This window comes from Callionymus lyra, chromosome 19 (assembly GCF_982586985.1).
Source record: "Callionymus lyra chromosome 19, fCalLyr1.hap1.1, whole genome shotgun sequence".
In the NCBI taxonomy this organism is placed as follows: Eukaryota; Metazoa; Chordata; class Actinopteri; order Syngnathiformes; family Callionymidae; genus Callionymus; species Callionymus lyra.
The window spans coordinates 4,008,407-4,029,277 of NC_141836.1; the positions used below are offsets into that span (position 1 = coordinate 4,008,407).

At 46.6% G+C, this 20,871-nt stretch overlaps 3 protein-coding genes and 1 long non-coding RNA gene across 6 annotated transcripts; 2 read left to right on the plus strand and 2 right to left on the minus strand.

Moving 5' to 3' along the window:
• Positions 1 to 360: 360 nt before the first annotated feature.
• LOC148059029 (sterile alpha motif domain-containing protein 10-like) lies at positions 361 to 2,820 on the plus strand. The gene is made up of 4 exons (XM_087781965.1): positions 361 to 680; positions 1,783 to 1,949; positions 2,044 to 2,209; positions 2,269 to 2,820. Exons 1-4 carry the CDS (start codon positions 668 to 670, stop codon positions 2,472 to 2,474), a joined length of 552 nt encoding a protein of 183 aa, XP_087638091.1. The 5' UTR covers positions 361 to 667; the 3' UTR covers positions 2,475 to 2,820.
• Positions 2,821 to 3,071: 251 nt separating this feature from the next.
• LOC148059030 (uncharacterized) lies at positions 3,072 to 17,526 on the plus strand. The gene is made up of 3 exons (XR_015709497.1): positions 3,072 to 3,158; positions 3,535 to 3,608; positions 17,437 to 17,526. It is a non-coding gene; the product is annotated as an uncharacterized LOC148059030 (long non-coding RNA).
• On the minus strand, positions 5,438 to 16,818 carry LOC148059031 (uncharacterized). The gene is made up of 7 exons (XM_087781999.1): positions 16,553 to 16,818; positions 9,771 to 9,956; positions 9,342 to 9,399; positions 9,102 to 9,177; positions 7,966 to 8,411; positions 7,560 to 7,697; positions 5,438 to 7,500 (listed from the first exon to the last, which is right to left on the minus strand). The coding sequence occupies exons 2-7, from the start codon at positions 9,902 to 9,904 to the stop codon at positions 6,967 to 6,969; spliced, it is 1,386 nt and encodes a 461-aa protein (XP_087638125.1). The 5' UTR covers positions 9,905 to 9,956; positions 16,553 to 16,818; the 3' UTR covers positions 5,438 to 6,966.
• Positions 17,293 to 20,857, minus strand: LOC148059032 (voltage-gated purine nucleotide uniporter SLC17A9-like). 3 transcript variants are annotated; one of them, XM_087782439.1, is made up of 13 exons: positions 20,616 to 20,855; positions 19,706 to 19,903; positions 19,369 to 19,508; positions 19,204 to 19,303; positions 19,020 to 19,144; positions 18,834 to 18,918; positions 18,668 to 18,764; positions 18,344 to 18,431; positions 18,212 to 18,246; positions 17,966 to 18,081; positions 17,844 to 17,899; positions 17,689 to 17,718; positions 17,293 to 17,633 (listed from the first exon to the last, which is right to left on the minus strand). In XM_087782439.1, the coding sequence occupies exons 1-13, from the start codon at positions 20,687 to 20,689 to the stop codon at positions 17,416 to 17,418; spliced, it is 1,362 nt and encodes a 453-aa protein (XP_087638565.1). In that variant the 5' UTR covers positions 20,690 to 20,855; the 3' UTR covers positions 17,293 to 17,415. The 3 variants fall into 3 exon arrangements, with proteins under 3 accessions (XP_087638565.1, XP_087638563.1, XP_087638564.1); XM_087782437.1 differs by having other exon boundaries at positions 17,966 to 18,128; positions 18,212 to 18,431; positions 20,616 to 20,857; XM_087782438.1 differs by having other exon boundaries at positions 18,212 to 18,431; positions 20,616 to 20,856.
• Positions 20,858 to 20,871: the final 14 nt, after the last annotated feature.

Genomic DNA, 20,871 nt, shown 5'->3' on the forward strand with positions numbered 1-20,871 from the left:
AAGAGTGATGACTAGAGAAGAGTAAAACCTGGGAGAGAAATAAACTAGTGATGACGAGAGAAGTAAAGAGTGATGACTAGAGAAGAGTAATAACTCGGAGAGAAATAAACGAGTGATGACTATAAAAGAGTAATAATAAGGAAGAGAAATAAACGAGTGATGACGAGAGAAGTCAAGAGTGATGACTGGAGCAGAAGTAAAGGATGATGAGAGAAGAGAAAATAAAAGAGGAGCTGCAGTCTCGTCGTGAGCCGGAGGACACAGAAGCTTTTATCCAGCAGAAGAAAAGTACAGAGGGAGGAGGGCAGAGGGGGAGGAGGGGTGAGGAGGGGGGAGGAGGGGTGAGGGGGGGGAGGAGGGGGGAGTTAATGACAGCCTCGGGTCTGTTTCCACTTCCGGACACAATCACGCGTCTCATTCTCACGGACACGTGCACGCGCTTCTCCGCGCGCACCTGAGCTCGGCGGCGGAGGAGAGAAGTCAGAACCCGCAGGACCAGTCCGACCCACGGAACCAGTGTGGCGGGTGAGGCCCAGCTAGCAAGGGCGACAGACAGGCTCGCTGGAGACGGTTTATGGACGGAACCGACGGAGCAGAGAACCTTCCAGAACTTTTGTTCGCGGGAACTTATTGACAACAAGAGGAGACGATGTTGGAGTAGAAGGAGATGGCTGTCGACGGTAAACACACACGCGCGCACACACACACGCACACACACGCACACAAACACACGCACGAAAATATGATCTGTAACCAGAACAATTATTTACTAGTTGTAACCTGAGTAAACTAATATTATTACTGATACAATAATACTGTCTCATGATTCACGTGTGTGTGTGTTTCTGTGTGTTTGTGTGTGTGTGCGTGTGTGTGTGTGTGTTTGTGTGTGTGTGTTTCTGTGTGTGTGCGTGTGTGTGTGTTTCTTTGTGTGTGCGTGTGTGTGTGTTTCTGTGTTTGTGCGTGTTTTTCTGTGTGTGCGTGCGTGTGTTTGTGTGTGTCCGCGTGTGTGTGTGTGTGCGTGTGTTTGTGTGTGTGTGTTTGTGTGTGTGCGTGTGTTTCTCTGTGTGTGCGTGTTTTTCTGTGTGTGTGTGCGTGTGTGTGTGTGTGTGCGTGTGTTTCTGTGTGTGCGCATGTTTTTCTGTCTGTGTGTGCGTGTGTTTGTGTGTGTTTGTGTGTTTGTGTGTGTGTGTGTGTGTTTATGTGAGTGTGTCCACAGTGAAATGTGTGTTCGCATGAATAATCGACCGCATCTTTATACAATCCAAACACAAAAGTGAGTTTCAGTTTAAGATCTAATACGAAGTTTGAAAAACAAGAAGAAATAAAAATAGATCGTTGTGTTTAAAGATGCGTTCATGAAGCTCGTAACTTTGAGCTTCAACATTGTATTGATTGCGATTAATCAGCGACTAATTAATCTTCTGCAAGATTTGACAACTTTGACTTCACTCAGGGGCCACATGTTACACAGCGACTGTAGTGAGGGGCCAAAATAAAGGCGCAAAAAGCCTGAATAAAATTGGGGGGAAATCTAATAAAATCCAGCAAAACTTAAAACTCAAATTCACTCAAAAAGTTTTATATCACGTGATCAAACTGTCAGAAACAGGAAGTTAATCAACTTTTAAAAAATTGTGTATATTTAAACTCAACAATTGTGTGACCATGAGCTTGTGTTGTGTGATGATGGTTAGTGTTTGACGATATAATCAAGGATATAATATAATAGAAATAATGTATATATATATAATAAATATAATAATATAATCTCTCCTGCAGCTGCGTCCAGTTTCAGCTTCTGTCGTCCGGCCGTGGCGTACCGGGCGATACCTGACGACATCCGCCAGCAGCTGATTGGCTGCAGCAACGGGAACCTGACGTGGCACGACGGGCGGCGCCGGACGGTGAAGCTGCTGCAACAGCCCGGCTCGGATCCAGGAGCTCAGGTCCGGAACCGGTTCACGATGCTGGCACTCGCACAAGCATCTACGCTGCCCTACATTCCATCAGAGTTCTTAGGCTCACTTTATGTCCCTTCAGCGTCGTCATGGCGACGGCACCGGCTTGTACCACACCAGCCCGCCGGCCTTCGTCACCCGTCCGGTCATCATGTGGACGCAGCAGGACGTGTGTCGCTGGCTGAAGAAACACTGTCCTCACAACTACCTGACCTACCTGGAGGTGTTCTCCCAGCACGCCATCACAGGTACACACACACACACACACACACACCAGGAACATCTCGTCTGACCTCTGGCTCTCAAGGTCGTGTTCTGCTGCGTCTGAACGAGGAGAAGCTGGTCCGCATGGGTCTGGTCCAGGAGAGGCAGAGGCAGGACCTGCTGCACCAGCTGCTCCACCTGCAGGTCCAGGAGGAGGAGCGGAACCTGCGGCTCAAGGCTCTGGAGGGCGAGAGGAACCTTGTGGTCCCGGCCCCGTCGAACTCCTCAAACACCAGGAGGGTTTGGTGAATCGTCCGGAACTCGAGAACCTCCTGGAGGATCTGACAAGTCCGACAATCAGAACTTCTACAGACTCTCAACGACTTAGATGTTTAATATATTTTTGAAAAATGCTGCTAAACTGTTTACAATCTGCGTCAGTCACGTGACCTCAGCTGACTCTGTTTTATACTTTTGACGATGAAACTGCTCTGGTGTTCAGAAGACACATGTTTCACTTCCAATAATGACTTGCTCATGGGGCAGGAGGTTGAACACAGACTTGTTTGTCCATCTTAGCTGCTCTTTCTAAGTTGTGTTTGAATTTGTTTCTACATTCTTCCTGAAATCTGAATTTAAAAGCACGTTTTTATTATTCCGCTTGTTTTGGTTGATTTATTACGTTTCAACTGCCGCCCTCTGCTGGTGATATTGGTGTGTTACATTTTTCGTTTTTTTTCCGTTGAAACTGAAACTATTTTTTATTTACAATTAAATATCAACGTTTTTACTACAATATATTCTGAAAAAAACATTATTAGAAATTATTTAAATATGAATTCATGCAGGACATGTCGGCGGATGTGACGTCATTTTTCGGCGGCAAATAAGTTTTGATTTTCTTTTTACCGAAAAAATATATCCGTTAAACGCAAACCGCATATGAGCGAAATAAAATAGTCACCGACGTAGTTTCGGCGCGGACACAAACTGGTGAGTATTTTTATTTATTTTGAAAGGTTACAAAAGGTCTAAAATACTGTAAACTGACTGTAAATACAAGTATTTCTAAACGGGTAAAATGAAGCTAATCCAGCTAATGCTACAGCATGAACAACAATATAACGCTTTTAAGGAAATTACTTTTTAAAGAATGGATTCAAATTAAACAAACACAGACTTCGGCTAAATTAATTTATTATCGTTTAATACGTTTTTAATACAAACTGTAAAGTATTTAAGTCATTTACTTATTTACTTATATTGAAGCCTTATTGTAATCTGTCCAACTGTAACATTGTGATTTCAACATTTTTAAATCGTCAAGAATCTAAACAGATAATAATAATAATAATGTCATGTTTTATAGGATATTGACGATGCCATCGATGGATGATCGATAAATCTGGATTTATTTTGAATCATCTCTGGAGTCAACATCCGGTGAGTTGCTCTGTTTATGTTGCTGTCACTCTGTGTTTTTTGTGTTATTAAATGTATTTAAGTCGATATTCTTACGGGAGATCATTGAGTCAAATCTGTCACAAGCGTGTAACTCGTTATTTCAAATGAATAACTCGATTTACAAATGTTTAACTAGATTTTTAAATGTGTAAATTCATTTTCAAATGCTTAACTTCATTAACAAATGTTTTACTTGAATTACAAATGTGTAACTCAATTATTAAATGTGTAAGTCAATTTTAAAATATGTAAATCAATTTACAAATGCATAACTCAATTTTGAAATATGTAAAGAGATTTACAAATGTGTAACTAGATTTTGAATTTTGTGACTCAATTTTGAAATGTGTAAATTGATTTACAAAGAGTAACTTGATTTACAAATTTGTGACTTGAATTACAAATGCGTAACTCAATTATAAAATTTGTAAGTCAATTTAAAAATATGTAAATCAATTTACAAATGCATTACTCAATTTTAAAATATGTAAATAAATTTACAAACGTGTAACTCGATTGTGAAATTTGTCACTTGCATTACAAATGCGTAACTCAATAATAAAATGTGTAAGTCAATTTTAAAATCTGTAAATCGATTTACAAATGCGTTACTCAATTTAAAATATATATGTATTTAACTTGGTTAAATACATTTTTATTAAAGTCAGTGAAGTGAATTATTAAGATAAAAATGTAACTTTTCTGTGTCTGATAAATGTTTAACAAAATTAATTATAATAATTAATCCCTAACATAAAAGTGAAAGATTGTGACTTTATTATCGTCAGTGTGAGCTCATGGTCCAGTTCAACCCAGAGGTCACCGAGGGCTGTGACCTGGTTTCACGTCCTGCTGCTGTGATACACTCCTTGACCGGCAGAGGCCAGTGTCGCTCTGGTTCCTGAAGTCAGACCCTCCTGCCCCCCACTATTGTTCCCTCGTGACGTCACACTGTTGTTGCGTGAACTCTCGAGGTGTGTGTCTGTGGACCCTCCGTCCCCGTGGTCGTCTGTGACACGGCGACGTCACATGACGGATCCTACAAGACGAGCGAAGACGCCGCCGCCCACGTGACTGCTGCCTCAAGGTTAACATGTTGCCATGGCGACAGGCCGGCCAATCACAGCTCACCCGGCGGTTGCAATGTTGACTGCAAGCTTTTTGTTTTATGGGGTGACCTATTTCCCCCCCACCTACCCATCCCCCACCCCCGCTACGACACACACTCACGTTCGGTCCCGCCATCCCTTCCTCCGACACACACACTCGCCGCCCCACTCTCTCTCACACACACACACACGCACACACACCTGATCATGAGAATTGATCAGGTGTGTGTGTGTAAGTGGTTTTGTGATGGAATGTTATGATTTTGTTATTACATTTTATATCTGATTGTGTGTTTTTGTTTTGTTATTTGTGAGTTTGTGTTGTGTCACAGTGTCGTCTTTGTTTCTGTTTATTCTTGTTTTATGTGTGTGTTATTAGTCTTTTTAAATGTGTTATGTTTGATAAAATGTGGGTTAATATGAAGTCAGGTGCGTTGATTGTGTGTTGCACATGTGTATTTGTGTGTTTGTTAAGAAAACAAATTAAAAACAAACATTACACAGAATATAAAACGATGATACTTTAACAAAAACGTTGTACATTGAGACCGGAATTACAAAAAAAATTACAACTTTTTACTTTGGTGGATTCTACACTCACGTCAAGGTCGAAGGTCAACTAGGAAGTTCAACTTTAACGCCAAAAAATGTTCCGTCAAGTCGTCCAGACTTGGTTCTAAATAAGTGACACTTTTGCCATTTCTGGGTTTTAAAGTTTCACTTTATTACAAAAGTATAAACGTGACGACATTTCATCAATAATCTGTTTAGAAAAAAACATTACAATCTGGTACAACGTCGTCGTCCGGAGAGCAAACACAACATCAGCCAGCAGGTGGCGCCGGCCGGCGACCCGGGTCGAAAGCCGCCGGCGCTCCAGAACACGAGGAAACATGATAGAAAAGATGTCGACACTGATCATATATTTATTTGTCTTTTTTACAAACACATCAACACACAGCATCACCACAGCAACCAGATCCATGATGTCACTTCCTGTCAGCCTCAAGGAGGCCTTTTTTTTTCTTTTTTCATGTCACCGACGGTAACGTGGGTGTAGCGGCACCTCGGTGGACTGATCCGGGGAGGTCTGAGGACTAGGGTGGAGGGTCTGGGTTTTTTTTTTTGGAGCAGATTCTCCAGCTACAGTTCACGTTAGTCCATCTGTTCGTGTCGAGGGAGACGAGCTGCGGCGTCAAAGCAACACAGAAAAAAACTAAAGCAAAATAAAAACATACATATTTACTTGAGGTTTTTTTTTAATTGTCAGCATGCAACGTCAACAGGCAGAGTGCAGAAACAGACGACAAAGAAAACAACAGCTAATTTACAGAAGCAGCAGAGGGGCGGGGCCGAGGGGTCGGGGGGGAGGAGTCAACACGTCTTTAAATATCTCACTTTCAAGTGAAGTTTAAGGCAAATTTCCAGCAAAATTGTTGCTACTTTTTCATTTTCTCGCGTTTAAAATGGAGCCAAGGATCTGCCGATGTCACTTCCTGTAACCCCTTCATCTCACTTCCTGGTCCGAAATTCTAGGATATGACACTATTTTCTTTAGCTCCGATGTTGTGATCCAACTCGTGACATCATTTCCTCCTTCCGGTTCCGATCTCCGAGGCAACTGTTAGCAGCACGTAGTTAGCTAGCGAAGATCGGTACCAGGAGGACGTCGCTCCTCAGCTCCACTTTAAAGTCAAACGTTGAACTTTTCTTTGCCGTTTCTTCATTTTTTTCTTGAAGTCGATATGAGGTGAAGTCGAAGAGAAAAGGAATCTGCGAGGAAACCGATGGAAATGATTTTGAAATCTACGCGAAATGATCGTCAATAATAAAAGCGATGGAAACCTTCCGTGGTCGGACGGATCAATTTCAATGAAAAATGTGCAATTTCTCGTAGCTGTTCCGATTGTTCCTCTCGTCCCTGAGCGTTCTTTGATTCGTAATTCATCTCGTAGATCTTTACATCAAGTGCTACCAAACATTTCCCATGATTCTTTGCTTCCTCCGCAGACTAGTATGGAGGAAGATTCTCGTTGTGCTTCTGCGACGTTCTTGTGCTCGTTGATTCTTCGCTAGCTTTGGATTACTTCGGATTGATTCTTTTTTGTGTTTCGCTCGGTCACGACTGGTCGGCGTTTCCCGACTTAAGGCCTCGAGCGACGGCGTGATGTCATGACGTGATGTAAACAGTGAGTATAGTGGCGCTGGGGGGGGGCGGGGGTGGAGCCTCAGAGCCCCGTCACGTACATCTCCATGCCGTCGTTGAAGGTGAAGATGGTGGTGGTGCTGGAGGTGGTGGAGCCCTGCTTCAGGTCCCCGATGCTCTCGTACAGGTTCTCGCCCGGCAGCAGCAGCGCTTTAGCGGGAAGATGCTGCAGTTTGGGATTCTGCTGCGTGGGAGGCGGCGGTGGCGGTTGCTGCTGCTGCAGGGGCTGCTGGGATTTTTTCCTCCTGGTACGCAGCGTGGCACAGGTGTTGGGCGGGCGCTCCCGCCTCCATCCCATGTCCACGTTCTCGTAGGCGGGGTCACTATCCTCGGCCCCGAAGGACTCGTAGCAGTGGTCGTCGAGCGTGCCCGCCATCGCCTTGCCCTCCAGGGGCGCCCACGTCTGAGGCTTGACCACCACGCTGAAGCCCCCGTCGTGGTCTCGGTTGCGATCGCCTCGCCCCAGGGTCCTGAAGCCGGGATTGGACGGAGGCGAACCCGGAACGGCTCGCTTCTTCTTCCCGGTCTTACAAACCTTGGAGTACATCTCGGCCACCTGGAGGAGCGACAGTGAGACGGTTGTAGAGCTTTGACTTGGGACGCGTGGATACTCACCGCGGCGGCCGAAGGCTGGATGTTCTCCATCATGTGGCTGCCCAGCGGGACCAGGGCTTTGTTCTGCAGTGCCAGCATCTCTTCGTCTTCCGGAGGCTTCCAGATATACTGCTCGCCATTGCCCATGAACATCACTTCCTGTGGAGCATAAGGAGATCGAGACGCTGGATCACAACGAGCGACGACAGGATCAAAGGTGCAGGAAGAGCCATTTGGCTCTTGACTTTGGACAGTAGATGGTTTTATTTCAGTAGATGGATTATGACTAAAGGTAGATGAAAAATGTATCCCGTGGATGATAAAATCAATGCCGGAGTAAAACCTGATGATAATTAGTGGCGTTGAATTACAACAGTGGAACTGAAAAGCTCTTTCAGTCGAGCAGCAAGAGAAAGACTACCTCTACCTTCGGGAACGCCGGCACGTTGAAGGCGTCCTTGTTCCTCCGAGGCAGCTTCGTGCTGTGGGGGTGCGGCGGCGGCGGCGCGGGATGCGAGGGCGGCGCGTGTCTCGTGGGCGGAGCGTCCGCCGTGTCCGTCCCACTGTCTCGCTTCTGCGGAGCCTTTTCCGACTTCCGGAGCTTCCGCACGCAGGCGTACTCCGCCGTCTCCGGAGGGTGAGGCGGTGTGAGGACCTCCGGGTCGGGCATCCCGTCTTCCGCGTCACCGTCGGGGTCCGGGGGTGCCGGCGTGTTGGCGGGGACGGCCGGTGGAGCCGGGGTGTCGGTCTGGCCCGCGCGACCCACCATGGCGTACAGGGCTTCGTCCTTCCGTTTGGTGGAGGGGCGTCCCACCTCTGAGTACGTGTGGTCCGCGTCCTCCGAGCCCGACGGGACCTGAGGGAGCTGGCGGCCTACAGGGGGGCGGAGCCAAGACACAAGTGCTCAGTCATGGCAATACGAGAGACGGTTCCTCAGTCTTTGATAAACACGCCCTTGACGTCCTCACAGCTGAGATCAGACCGAAAATAGAATCAAACTCTATTTTTAAACTTCACAACTTTAATGCCTGACTTGTTGCCATGGAGACGCAGTATTAGGTGTGAGTTCAGGTTGTGGAGTGAAGGTTAAATTCTCATCCATTAATTGTCTTTAAAGAATGACCCCGTGGGGGGGCAGCTTAAGCTAAGATTGTCCTCCACAAGCTTCTTAAGATGTCAAGTGAGTTTCTGGACGAGGTTCTGATCCGGGTCCAATCTGATGTTAGATGATTGTCCACCATGATCCACCTGTAGGTGGTCATCAGAAGATCCTACTGGTCTCCTGTACTTGTGAGGTGGTAGACTAAGAGGGGAACCCGGGGAAGACCCTGAACATCCTGAAGAAATGTGGTCTATCATCTGACTTGGGAACATCTCGGTAATCCTCCAGGAAAGAGCACAGTCGCGAGAAAAAAGCTGAATATTGGTTTAAAATAATCATGTCAGCTCCGGCAGGATTAAAAACGTTGGTTCTCGAGCAGAGAACCCCCCCCCCTCCCCCCATGTTATGTAGTCATGTGACCAGGAAGTGACATGAGACCAGAAGGAAACGCCAGAACCTACTTTTGCCGTTGCAGCTTATTTTCACGTCTGCATCGTTTTTACTGATGGACCGAAGCTTTGACTGGCGGAGGAGGCCCTGCAGACACACACACACACAGACACACAGACACACACGCACAGACACAGACAAACACACACACACACAGACACACACACACGCACAGACACAGACACAGACACACACACACACACACAGTTAGTCACAGTGTAATCCCAACCCTAGACAACATTTGCACTCACCATGTTGATGAGTCTGCGTTTCCCACTTTCACCTGGAACATTGTGACTTTTACCTTTCCTGTGGACACACACAAACACACACACACACACCTGTCAATCAACCTGCCAGGATGACACAGGTCCTGCCTGCCCCCCCAACAACTGTCGTTCAAGACTTAGACATCTTAACCCTCAGTGTGTGTGTGAGAGACAATTTGTGTGTGTGTATTTGTTTATGTGTGTGTTTAAGAGTGTGTGTGTGTGTGTGTGTGAGAGAGAGTGTGTGTGAATATTTGTGTGTGTTGTGGAAAGAAAGTGTGTGGTCAAAAAAAACTCAATTGTGACAGAGCAGTCCCGAGTAGTGGATCACAGAGCACATGATTTAGTGCTGGACATTGGTGTGTGTGTGTGTGTTTGTGTGTGTGTGTGTGTGTGTGTGTGTGTGTGTACCTCTGGCAGCCCACACACAGGACCACGATGAGGATGGTGACCACGAAGGCGGAGGCCGCGGCGATGGCGCCCAGCAGCAGGACTTTGCCGTAGGGAGGAGCCGTGAATATTAGCCCGTCCTGCATGGAGGCCATGTGGTGGCGCCGGCGCTCACTTGCTGTCACTGTGTCGCGCTCTCATGAAGATCTGAGGAAGAACGCACACCCACACACACACACACACACACACGAAGGTCACACTTCTGAGGCCTCGGGTGTCGCGGAGCCGAGAAGAAGTGGGATTGAGACGTGAACCGGGTTCTGAGGTGACGAACAAGTGTAACACACGCGCAGAAGCAGACTAACAACACCATGTAGAGACGCACAAACATGCTCCCACAGTCTTGGCAGTGGTCGGTGTTTATCTCGGTTCAGTCTCAGCGTCTGCTGAGTTTGTGAGATGGTTACAGACCAAGTGTGAAGGATGAAAACACGTCTGCTTCCAGAACGTTCACGCGTCACAGAGGTCAGAGAATCAAGTCATGTTTGAAAGCATGTGGAGCCTGAGTGACACACATACTCCCGTGTGTGTGTGTGTGTGTGTGTGTGTGTGTGTGTGTGTGTGTGTGTGTGTGCGCACACATGATGTGAATTGGGTCAAACATTCTCACGCCTCAACGATTAACGAGGCGCTGAGACGACAACGTTTTATCTCCATTATTTACATCTGACTGGTCCATCAGCTCAGCTGGACACACCAGGAAGGTGGAGCTAAAGAGAACTGTGGTGATGATGATGAAGATGATGATGATGATGATGATGATGAAGAGAGAGTTTGGTGAACATAGAGATAATCATGCATTGATTGTGATGATAATGATGTTACATTTTTTTATGATGATGGTGATGAAGATTATTGTTATGATGATGATTATAATGAAGATGATGATGATGATGAAGATGATTGTTATGATGGTGATGATGATGCTGATTATATTGATGATGATGATGATGATGGTTGTTATGATGGTGATGATGAAGATGATGGAGATGATGATTGTTATGATTGTGATGATGAAGGTTATGGGGATGGAGATGATGATGATGATGAATATTGTTGTTATGATGGTGATGATGATGATTATTATTATGATGATGAAGGTGAATGTTATGATGATGATGATGATGATGATGAATGTTATGATGATTATGAAGATGAATGTTATGATGGTGATGATGATGATGAAGATGAATGTTATGATGATGATGATGATGATGATGAAGATGAATGTTATGATGGTGATGATGAAGATGAATGTTATGATGATTATGAAGATGAATGTTATGATGGTGATGATGATGATGAAGATGAATGTTATGATGATGATGATGATGATGAAGATGAATGTTATGATGGTGATGATGAAGATGAATGTTATGATGGTGATGATGATGATGAAGATGAATGTTATGATGGTGATGATGAAGATGAATGTTATGATGATGATGATGATGATGAAGATGAATGTTATGATGGTGATGATGAAGATGAATGTTATGATGATGATGATGATGATGAAGATGAATGTTATGATGGTGATGATGAAGATGAATGTTATGATGGTGATGATGAATGTCTTAATTAATGTCCTTTTAATGGTATTCACGTTTTGCATCATGGGTCAGAGAGGACCACAATTTAATTTATGCTGTATGTCTCGATACATGTACAATAAAAGAACTTGAACTTGATGATGAAGATGATGATAATGACGATTGTTATGATGATGATGAAGATGATGAATGTTATGATGATGATGATGATGATGGAGTGAGGAGACATAGAAGGAAGCACTGAAGGAGTGAGTAGACATAGAAGGAAGCACTGAAGGAGTGAGGAGACACAGAAGGGAACACTGAAGGAGTGAGGAGACATAGAAGGAAGCCCTGAAGGAGTGAGGAGACACAGAAGGGAACACTGAAGGAGTGAGTAGACATAGAAGGAAGCACTGATGGAGTGAGGAGACATAGAAGAAAGCACTGAAGGTGTGAGGAGACATAGAAGGAAGCACTGAAGGAGTGAGGAGACATAGAAGAAAGAACTGAAGGAGCGAGGAGACATGGAAGGGAACACTGAAGGAGTGAGGAGACATAGAAGGAAGCACTGAAGGAGTGAGGAGACATGGAAGGGAACACTGAAGGAGTGAGGAGACATAGAACGGAACACTGAAGGAGTGAGGAGACATAGAAGGGAACACTGAAGGAGTGAGGAGACATAGAAGGAAGCACTGAAGGAGTGAGGAGACATAGAAGAAAGAACTGAAGGAGCGAGGAGACATGGAAGGGAACACTGAAGGAGTGAGGAGACATAGAAGGAAGCACTGAAGGAGTGAGGAGACATGGAAGGGAACACTGAAGGAGTGAGGAGACATAGAACGGAACACTGAAGGAGTGAGGAGACATAGAAGGGAACACTGAAGGAGTGAGGAGACATAGAAGGGAGCACTGAAGGAGTGAGGAGACATAGAAGGAAGCACTGAAGGAGTGAGGAGACATAGAAAGAAGAACTGAAGGAGTGAGGAGACAGAAGGTAACACTGAAGAAGTGAGGAGACATAGAAGGGAACACTGAAGGAGTGAGGAGACGTAGCAGGAAGCACTGAAGGAGTGAGGAGACATAGAAGGAAGCACTGAAGGAGTGAGGAGACATAGAAGGAAGCACTAAAGGAGTGAGGAGACAGAAGGTAACACTGAAGGAGTGAGGAGACAGCAGGAAGCACTGAAGGAGTGAGGAGACATAGAAGGAAGCACTGAAGGAGTGAGGAGACATAGAAGGAAGCACTAAAGGAGTGAGGAGACAGAAGGTAACACTGAAGGAGTGAGGAGACAGCAGGAAGCACTGAAGGAGTGAGGAGACTTAGCAGGAAGCACTGAAGGAGTGAGGAGACATGGAAGGAAGCACTGAAGGAGTGAGGAGACATAGAAGGAAGCACTGAAGGAGCGAGGAGACGTAGAAGGGAGCAGTGAAGGAGTTATGAGACATAGAAGGAAGCACTGAAGGAGTGAGGAGACATGGAAGGGAGCGATGAAGGAGTGAGGAGACATGGAAGGGAGCAATGAAGGAGTGAGGAGACATAGAAGGAAGCACTGAAGGAGTGAGGAGACATGGAAGGGAGCAATGAAGGAGTGAGGAGAAGTAGAAGGGAACACTGAAGGAGTGAGGAGACATAGAAGGAAGCACTGAAGGAGTAAGGTTACATAGAAGGTAACACTGAAGGAGTGAGGAGACATATAATGGAACACTGAAGGAGTGAGGAGACATAGAAGGAAGCACTGAAGGAGTGAGGAGACATAGAAGGTAACATTGAAGGAGTGAGGAGACATAGAAGGTAACACTGAAGGAGTGAGGAGATAGAAGGAAGCACTGAAGGAGTGAGGAGACGTAGAAGGGAACACTATAGAAGTGAGGAGACATAGAAGGGAGCAATGAAGGAGTGAGGAGAAGTAGAAGGGAACACTGAAAGAGTGAGGAGACATAGAAGGAAGCACTGAAGGAGTAAGGAGACATAGAAGGTAACACTGAAGGAGTGAGGAGACATATAATGGAACACTGAAGGAGTGAGGAGACATAGAAGGAAGCACTGAAGGAGTGAGGAGACATAGAAGGTAACATTGAAGGAGTGAGGAGACATAGAAGGTAACACTGAAGGAGTGAGGAGATAGAAGGAAGCACTGAAGGAGTGAGGAGACGTAGAAGGGAACACTATAGAAGTGAGGAGACATAGAAGGAAGCACTGAAGGAGGGAGGAGATATAGAAGGTAACACTGAAGGAGTGAGGAGACATGGAAGGGAACACTGAAGGAGTGAGGAGACATAGAAGGGAACACTGGAGGAGTGAGGAGACATAGAAGGAAGCACTGAAGGAGTGAGGAGACGTAGAAGGGAACACTGACGGAGTGAGGAGACATAGAAGGGAACACGGAAGGAGTGAAGAGACATAGAAGGAAGCACTGAAGGAGTGAGGAGATATAGAAGGTAACACTGAAGGAGTGAGGAGATGTGGAAGGGAACACTGAAGGAGTGAGGAGACATAGAAGGGAACACTGAAGGAGTGAGGAGACATAGAAGGCAGCACGGAAGGAGTGAGGAGATATAGAAGGGAGGATGTCAGGACTGAGGAGATGTAGAAGGGAACCCTGAAGGAGTGAGGAGACATGGAAGGGAACACTGAAGGAGTGAGGAGACATAGAAGGAAGCACTGAAGGTGTGAGGAGACATAGAAGGAAGAACTGGAGGAATGAGGAGACATAGAAGGAAGCACTAAAGGAGTGAGGAGATGTAGAAGGAAGCACTGAAGGAGTGAGGAGACATAGAAGGAAGTACTGAAGGAGTGAGGAGACATAGAAGGGAGCACTGAAGGAGTGAGGAGACATAGAAGGAAGCAGTGAAGGAGTGAGGAGACATAGAAGGAAGCAGTGAAGGAGTAAGGAGACATAGAAGGGTGCACTGAAGGAGTGAGGAGACATAGAAGGAAGCACTAAAGGAGTGAGGGGACGTAGAAGGAAGCACTGAAGGAGTGAGGAGACATAGAAGGAAGTACTGAAGGAGTGAGGAGACATAGAAGGGAGCACTGAAGGAGTGAGGAGACATAGACGGGAGCACTGAAGGAGTGAGGAGACATATAAGGAAGCAGTGAAGGAGTAAGGAGACATAGAAGGGTGCACTGAAGGAGTGAGGAGACATAGAAGGAAGCACTGAATGAGTGAGGAGACATAGAAGGGAGCACTGAAGGAGTGAGGAGACATAGAAGGAAGCACTGAAGGAGTGAGGAGACATAGAAGGGAGCACTGAAGGAGTGAGGAGACATAGAAGGAAGCACTGAAGGAGTGAGGAGACATAGAAGGAAGCACTGAAGGAGTGAGGAGACATAGAAGGAAGCACTGAAGGAGTGAGCAGACATAGAAGGGAACACTGAAGGAGTGAGGAGACATAGAAGGAAGCAGTGAAGGAGTGAGGAGACATAGAAGGAAGCAGTGAAGGAGTGAGGAGACATAGAAGGGAGCACTTAAGGAGTGAGGAGACATAGAAGGAAGCACTGAAGGAGTAATGAGACATAGAAGGGAACACTGAAGGAGTGAGGAGACATGGAAGGAAGCAGTGAAGGAGTGAGGAGACATAGAAGGAAGCACTGAAGGAGTGAGGAGACATAGAAGGGAACACTGAAGGAGTGAGGAGATAGAAGGAAGCACTGAAGGAGTGAGGAGACATAGAAGGAAGCAGTGAAGGAGTGAGGAGACATAGAAGGGAACACTGAAGGAGTGAGGAGACATAGAAGGAAGCACTTAAGGAGTGAGTAGACATAGAAGGGAACACTGAAGGAGTGAGGAGACATAGAAGGAAGCACTGAAGGAGTGAGGAGACATAGAAGGAAGCACTGAAGGAGTGAGTAGACATAGAAGGAAGCACTAAAGGAGTGAGGGGACGTAGAAGGAAGCACTGAAGGAGTGAGGAGACATAGAAGGAAGTACTGAAGGAGTGAGGAGACATAGAAGGGAGCACTGAAGGAGTGAGGAGACATAGACGGGAGCACTGAAGGAGTGAGGAGACATATAAGGAAGCAGTGAAGGAGTAAGGAGACATAGAAGGGTGCACTGAAGGAGTGAGGAGACATAGAAGGAAGCACTGAATGAGTGAGGAGACATAGAAGGGAGCACTGAAGGAGTGAGGAGACATAGAAGGAAGCACTGAAGGAGTGAGGAGACATAGAAGGGAGCACTGAAGGAGTGAGGAGACATAGAAGGAAGCACTGAAGGAGTGAGGAGACATAGAAGGAAGCACTGAAGGAGTGAGGAGACATAGAAGGAAGCACTGAAGGAGTGAGCAGACATAGAAGGGAACACTGAAGGAGTGAGGAGACATAGAAGGAAGCAGTGAAGGAGTGAGGAGACATAGAAGGAAGCAGTGAAGGAGTGAGGAGACATAGAAGGGAGCACTTAAGGAGTGAGGAGACATAGAAGGAAGCACTGAAGGAGTAATGAGACATAGAAGGGAACACTGAAGGAGTGAGGAGACATGGAAGGAAGCAGTGAAGGAGTGAGGAGACATAGAAGGAAGCACTGAAGGAGTGAGGAGACATAGAAGGGAACACTGAAGGAGTGAGGAGATAGAAGGAAGCACTGAAGGAGTGAGGAGACATAGAAGGAAGCAGTGAAGGAGTGAGGAGACATAGAAGGGAACACTGAAGGAGTGAGGAGACATAGAAGGAAGCACTTAAGGAGTGAGTAGACATAGAAGGGAACACTGAAGGAGTGAGGAGACATAGAAGGAAGCACTGAAGGAGTGAGGAGACATAGAAGGAAGCACTGAAGGAGTGAGTAGACATAGAAGGAAGCACTGAAGGAGTGAGGAGACATAGAAGGGAACACTGAAGGAGTGAGGAGACATAGAAGGGAACACTGAAGGAGTGAGGAGACATAGAAGGGAACACTGAAGGAGTGAGGAGACATAGAAGGGAGGATGTCAGGAGGGGTGCACGCGCTCAGGGACTTTCAATGTTGATTATGACAGGGGGCGCGCGTGTCCGTCGCAGTGTTTCTGATCAATCGCCATCACACGTGTTACACGTATGACCGCGGGAGCGCGCGCAGCGAACACGCGTGAATAAAACATTCCTGCTGTCACTGCGCAGAACACACGTGCACGCGCACGCGCAATAAGAATCCCCCCCGTCCCTCGCGCGCACACACACACGCATCCTCAGACGGTCACACACGCGCGCGCACAGCGACACGAAGCGAGACTCACATCGTTTCCACGAACATCAGCCTTTTCTTCATCAGCAACATCTGCATCATCCTCTTCCTCATCTTCTCCCCTGAAGGCGGGGGTGGGGAGGGGGGTCGGGCCGGGGAGGGGGTCCGTCCTGCTGGATCTCCGAGGTTCTGTCCGGGTGCTGGTTCTGATCCGTCAAGCCCCATCCATCTGTGCGCGCGTCCCTTCTCTGTGCTGCCGAGCGTCCATGTGACACACGCAGATCCGGAGACCCCCACTTATCGCTCGAACTGCTTTTGGCGCCCCCGGGCGGAGGAGTCGAAAACTGCAGCAGCGTGAGCCGCCGGAAGGTCATGAGTGCAACTTCCGAAAAAATGGAAACGAGTCAAAATTTAATTAAAAAAAAAAAGCTATAAAAACTTAATGAAAACTAATGAACGTCAACACAAGTCAATGTTCACACGTGATCAACCATGAATACATGTTTTAATTTAACTTTCATCACACTCAGAACCAATAATTTGACTTTTTAATTTATCTTTCTTTTCACTTCATTATCTCGAAGGAAAATTACGTTTCTATTCTTTGGATTAATTTAATTCAAACAAGTGGAACTAAATAATAAAAACAACATGATATGACGATCTCTAAATATATTAAAATTTAATTAAATGACTGAACAAGACAGAGGTCACAGGTTCACCGTCAACAGAGCCCCCTGGTGGTTCATATAGGAACTATACTTTTAGTTAAACCAGAGCCAAACAAGGAGGATATGAAATACTTCTTTATTTAAATACATTTAAACATTAAATTAAAGTATACATTAGTAAACAGAACATAAAACTAGTTGTGAAAATCTAGACCTGAAACCCTCGACCAGGGTTTCAGTACATTCAAATGTCTTTCTCCACCAGGTTTCCTGAGGGACAGTAAGAGTTGGTGAACTTCTCAGAAGGTGGACTTTGAATCTCCAGGTCGACCCGGCGGGCGTCTCCGAAGACCAGGAAGATCCCGAGTCCCGCGGCGTTGATGAGGGTGATGAGGCTGAAAACCGCCGTCCAGGACGACGTGACCTCCACCAGGTAACCGGAAAACGAGACGGTCACCAGCCCTGAGGGGGGAGTGAGGTGAGAGGTCGCGACACAAACACACCTTTGTCTGCTCACCCATGAAGGCTCCGAGCATGTTCATGAACCCTGGTGAGGAACAAACACACGTCAGAGACACGGACGGCACGGCATGATCGAGGTTCATCTGAACCTGAAGTCCTCCACTTCTGACCCTCGTGTTCAGGGTTAATAAACAGGATGTTGGAACTCACCGAAGAGGGCGCCGGCACACGACGGCGTCAGGTCCTGGACGTTCACCGACGTGCCGCTGGCGGACGATTAAAACACAGGTCAAACAAAAAGACATGGTTCCGGTCGGACGCGCTGTAGTTACCAGCTGGAGAAGGTGGTGGCGCTCAAGGCGATGGTGACGTAGGTGACGGCGGCCGTGATGGTGGCGGCGCCGGACAGCAACACGATGAACACACTGGACACGCCCATCGCTACGAACTGACGAAGTTTGCCGTCACTCAAGTGTGCAATAGTGATCCACCAAACTGCCATAACATTACGACCACTGACATTAACGATCGAAGCGTTCGTTTAACCTTTCGTTGATCAAACAAGTTAAAACACTGACCTGCATTATCTTTCTGACTGAGGACACGTTGTAACCTGCAGGAATAAAAGTTACAGTACTTTTCAAAAACATCTGGTGACACACACACACACACACAAACGCACACACACACACACACGCACGCACGCACACCTCTCCTGAGAAGCACCCCGGATATCCATCCTGAAACCAGAACCACTGGGATCGCTACCAGCCAGGGAACCACATTGTAGACGGAACTCTGGAAGACAGATCAAATTTTAAAAGCTCTGCCAAATCGAAGATGATTCAAAAGTATTTTTCACGTGCAGAACGTGGCAACAATTCAACGGAGGAGCCAAGAAATTGAATCATTTCTTTTTAAATATAATTAAAAAATGAAAATCTTTACAAAAAATATTGAGTCACTTAAAGATGAAAAACTGGTGATTTCTCATGGAGAAAAACGAGACAGACTGGAGGAGGAGAAGAACGTACGCTCTCCATGGGGAAGGTTTCGTCGAAGTACGTGGGCAGCCATGACAGCAGCATGTAGCTGGAGCTGCACATGCAGGTGTGAGCCAGGACCAGAGACCTGGAAGACACACGGACATCAGGACCTCCGCAGGTCAGAGAGAAGTGAGGAAGAGGAGGCTCGGCTGACCAGACAGACTTCTTCTTGCAGACGCTGAGCCAGAAGGTTCTGGACATGATCTCCTGGGACTTCTTCTGGACCAGAACCTCTTTATCTGAAACAAAAGAGAAGGTGAAACGTTCAAGATGATTGAAGGTTGTCACTTCCAGTCCAAGAAAAAGGTTGTTTATTAAATACAAAAGTTCCTCTTGGCACCTTTCAGTGAGAAATTGGAGACCACGAGCGCCCACAGGGCGGCCATGGCACCAACAAAGTAGAACAAGATCTCCCAGCTGTAGCGCTCCATGAGCAGAGAACCCAGGACACCGGCCAGCAGGGTCCTGGAGAGAAGACACATCAGTGTTTGAGTTCGTCTTCATGACAGCGAGTGTTTTCAAACCCCAGGTACGAGCCGCTCTGGATGGCGCTCATCAAACACCCGCGCTCCGCCTCCAGAACTCTCTGAGAACACAGGCTGGCCAGAGACGGGAAGAAGACCCCTGAGTGGACGAGAGGGGGGGTTACGATCTCCGCTTTGGTCCCATACTCACGAGGGGGTTCTGACCTTGTAACACTCCCATCAACACTCTGGCCACGGTCATCACGAGGACGGAGTGAGAGCTGAACCGCGACAGCTGAGGTGTCACCATGGTGACCATCGACCACGAGGCCGCCGAGAGAACCAGAACTCTCTCTCCGCCGACTCTGCACACATGACAGTCCATGCTTGACCCACGGATGACCTTTCAAACTGAGCTAACAAGTCCCTCAGGTTCTCCCTAATGTTCTTCAACTCACTCGACAGATGGAGCAGAGACATTCCCGCGTCAGACGTCAGAGACGCTGCAACTTTCAGCCTCCGAGCTCCACGTGTCACACGTGTGTTCAGACGTGTCACTTACTTGTCACTAGCGTGTCCACCTAGTATCTGTGTGCAGCAGTAGCCCCAGAAGAAGCCGCCCAGAACCAGCCCGGTGTCGATCTTGGACCAGTGGAAGGTGGCTGCCATGGAGACGGCACACACCGGCATGGCCATCCTGGCGCAGTACAGGAGGCAGGTGCCGAAGAACAAGGCCACGAACCAGAACCGGGACTCGGACCTGCAGAGAGAACAGATGATCCATGACGAGGATAAAAACAAACACAGCGACTGACGGGTGAGAAACTGACGACAGCTTCATCAATGACACTTGATTTTACTCATGTTTATGTTGACATCCAGATCATAAACTCTCATTAAAATCAATAAACTTCATCAAAAATCATTTCATCATTTAACTAGCTTTAGTTCTCACAATGTTGTTACCTTCTTGCACCTTTCAATATTTTCTGTTTGTGGTTTGTTTTTTTATGTTTTAAAAGTCCTATTCAAAGTCTAGTTTATGTTGCTGTTATGGAGGATTACGCCCAGCTAACGGAGAGATTAGTCGAGTTAATAACACATGTCATCATAGCGGTGATAACTTTAACTCATCATAAATATAACCAAAATATTGAATTTCTCTCCAAACTCAATATGGCAGATGCAAAGTCTGACTTGACTTGTCTGGTGTCTGTTGCCGAGCCCTGTGTAAATAAACCTGTGTTTGTTTATTTACTGGAGAGGTTAGCGAGATTATTTCTTGCTATTGATGAAACATATTTTAGTCAAAATGTCTGAGAATAAAATGACTGCTTTATTTTATTATCTCTTCTACCGTATGTGTCTGGTCTTATCGTTGTAATAACACGCAATATTGAAACAACTAGTTGTAAACATGCCCAGAGTCGAACTGAGTGTCGACTGATGGTTGTTGGTATTAAATGTCTGACCTGGTCCAGAGTCTCTGCCGCTCCACATCACCCGGCAGGTGATCCGGACCGCAGTCCTGACCCTGCGTCTCCATCCACGGCTGCTGTCGGCTCGGCGTCCTGCTTCCTCTTTGAGCGTCTTCTCATCCTCAGACCAGGACGTGCTCAGCAGGTTCGACTTGTCTCAACGCCTCCGAAGAATGTCAGAAGCTCAGAGGCTCAACTTGTATCAACAAGACGGAGGTTTCTACGTTGACATCAGTTGGTAAAACAGTTG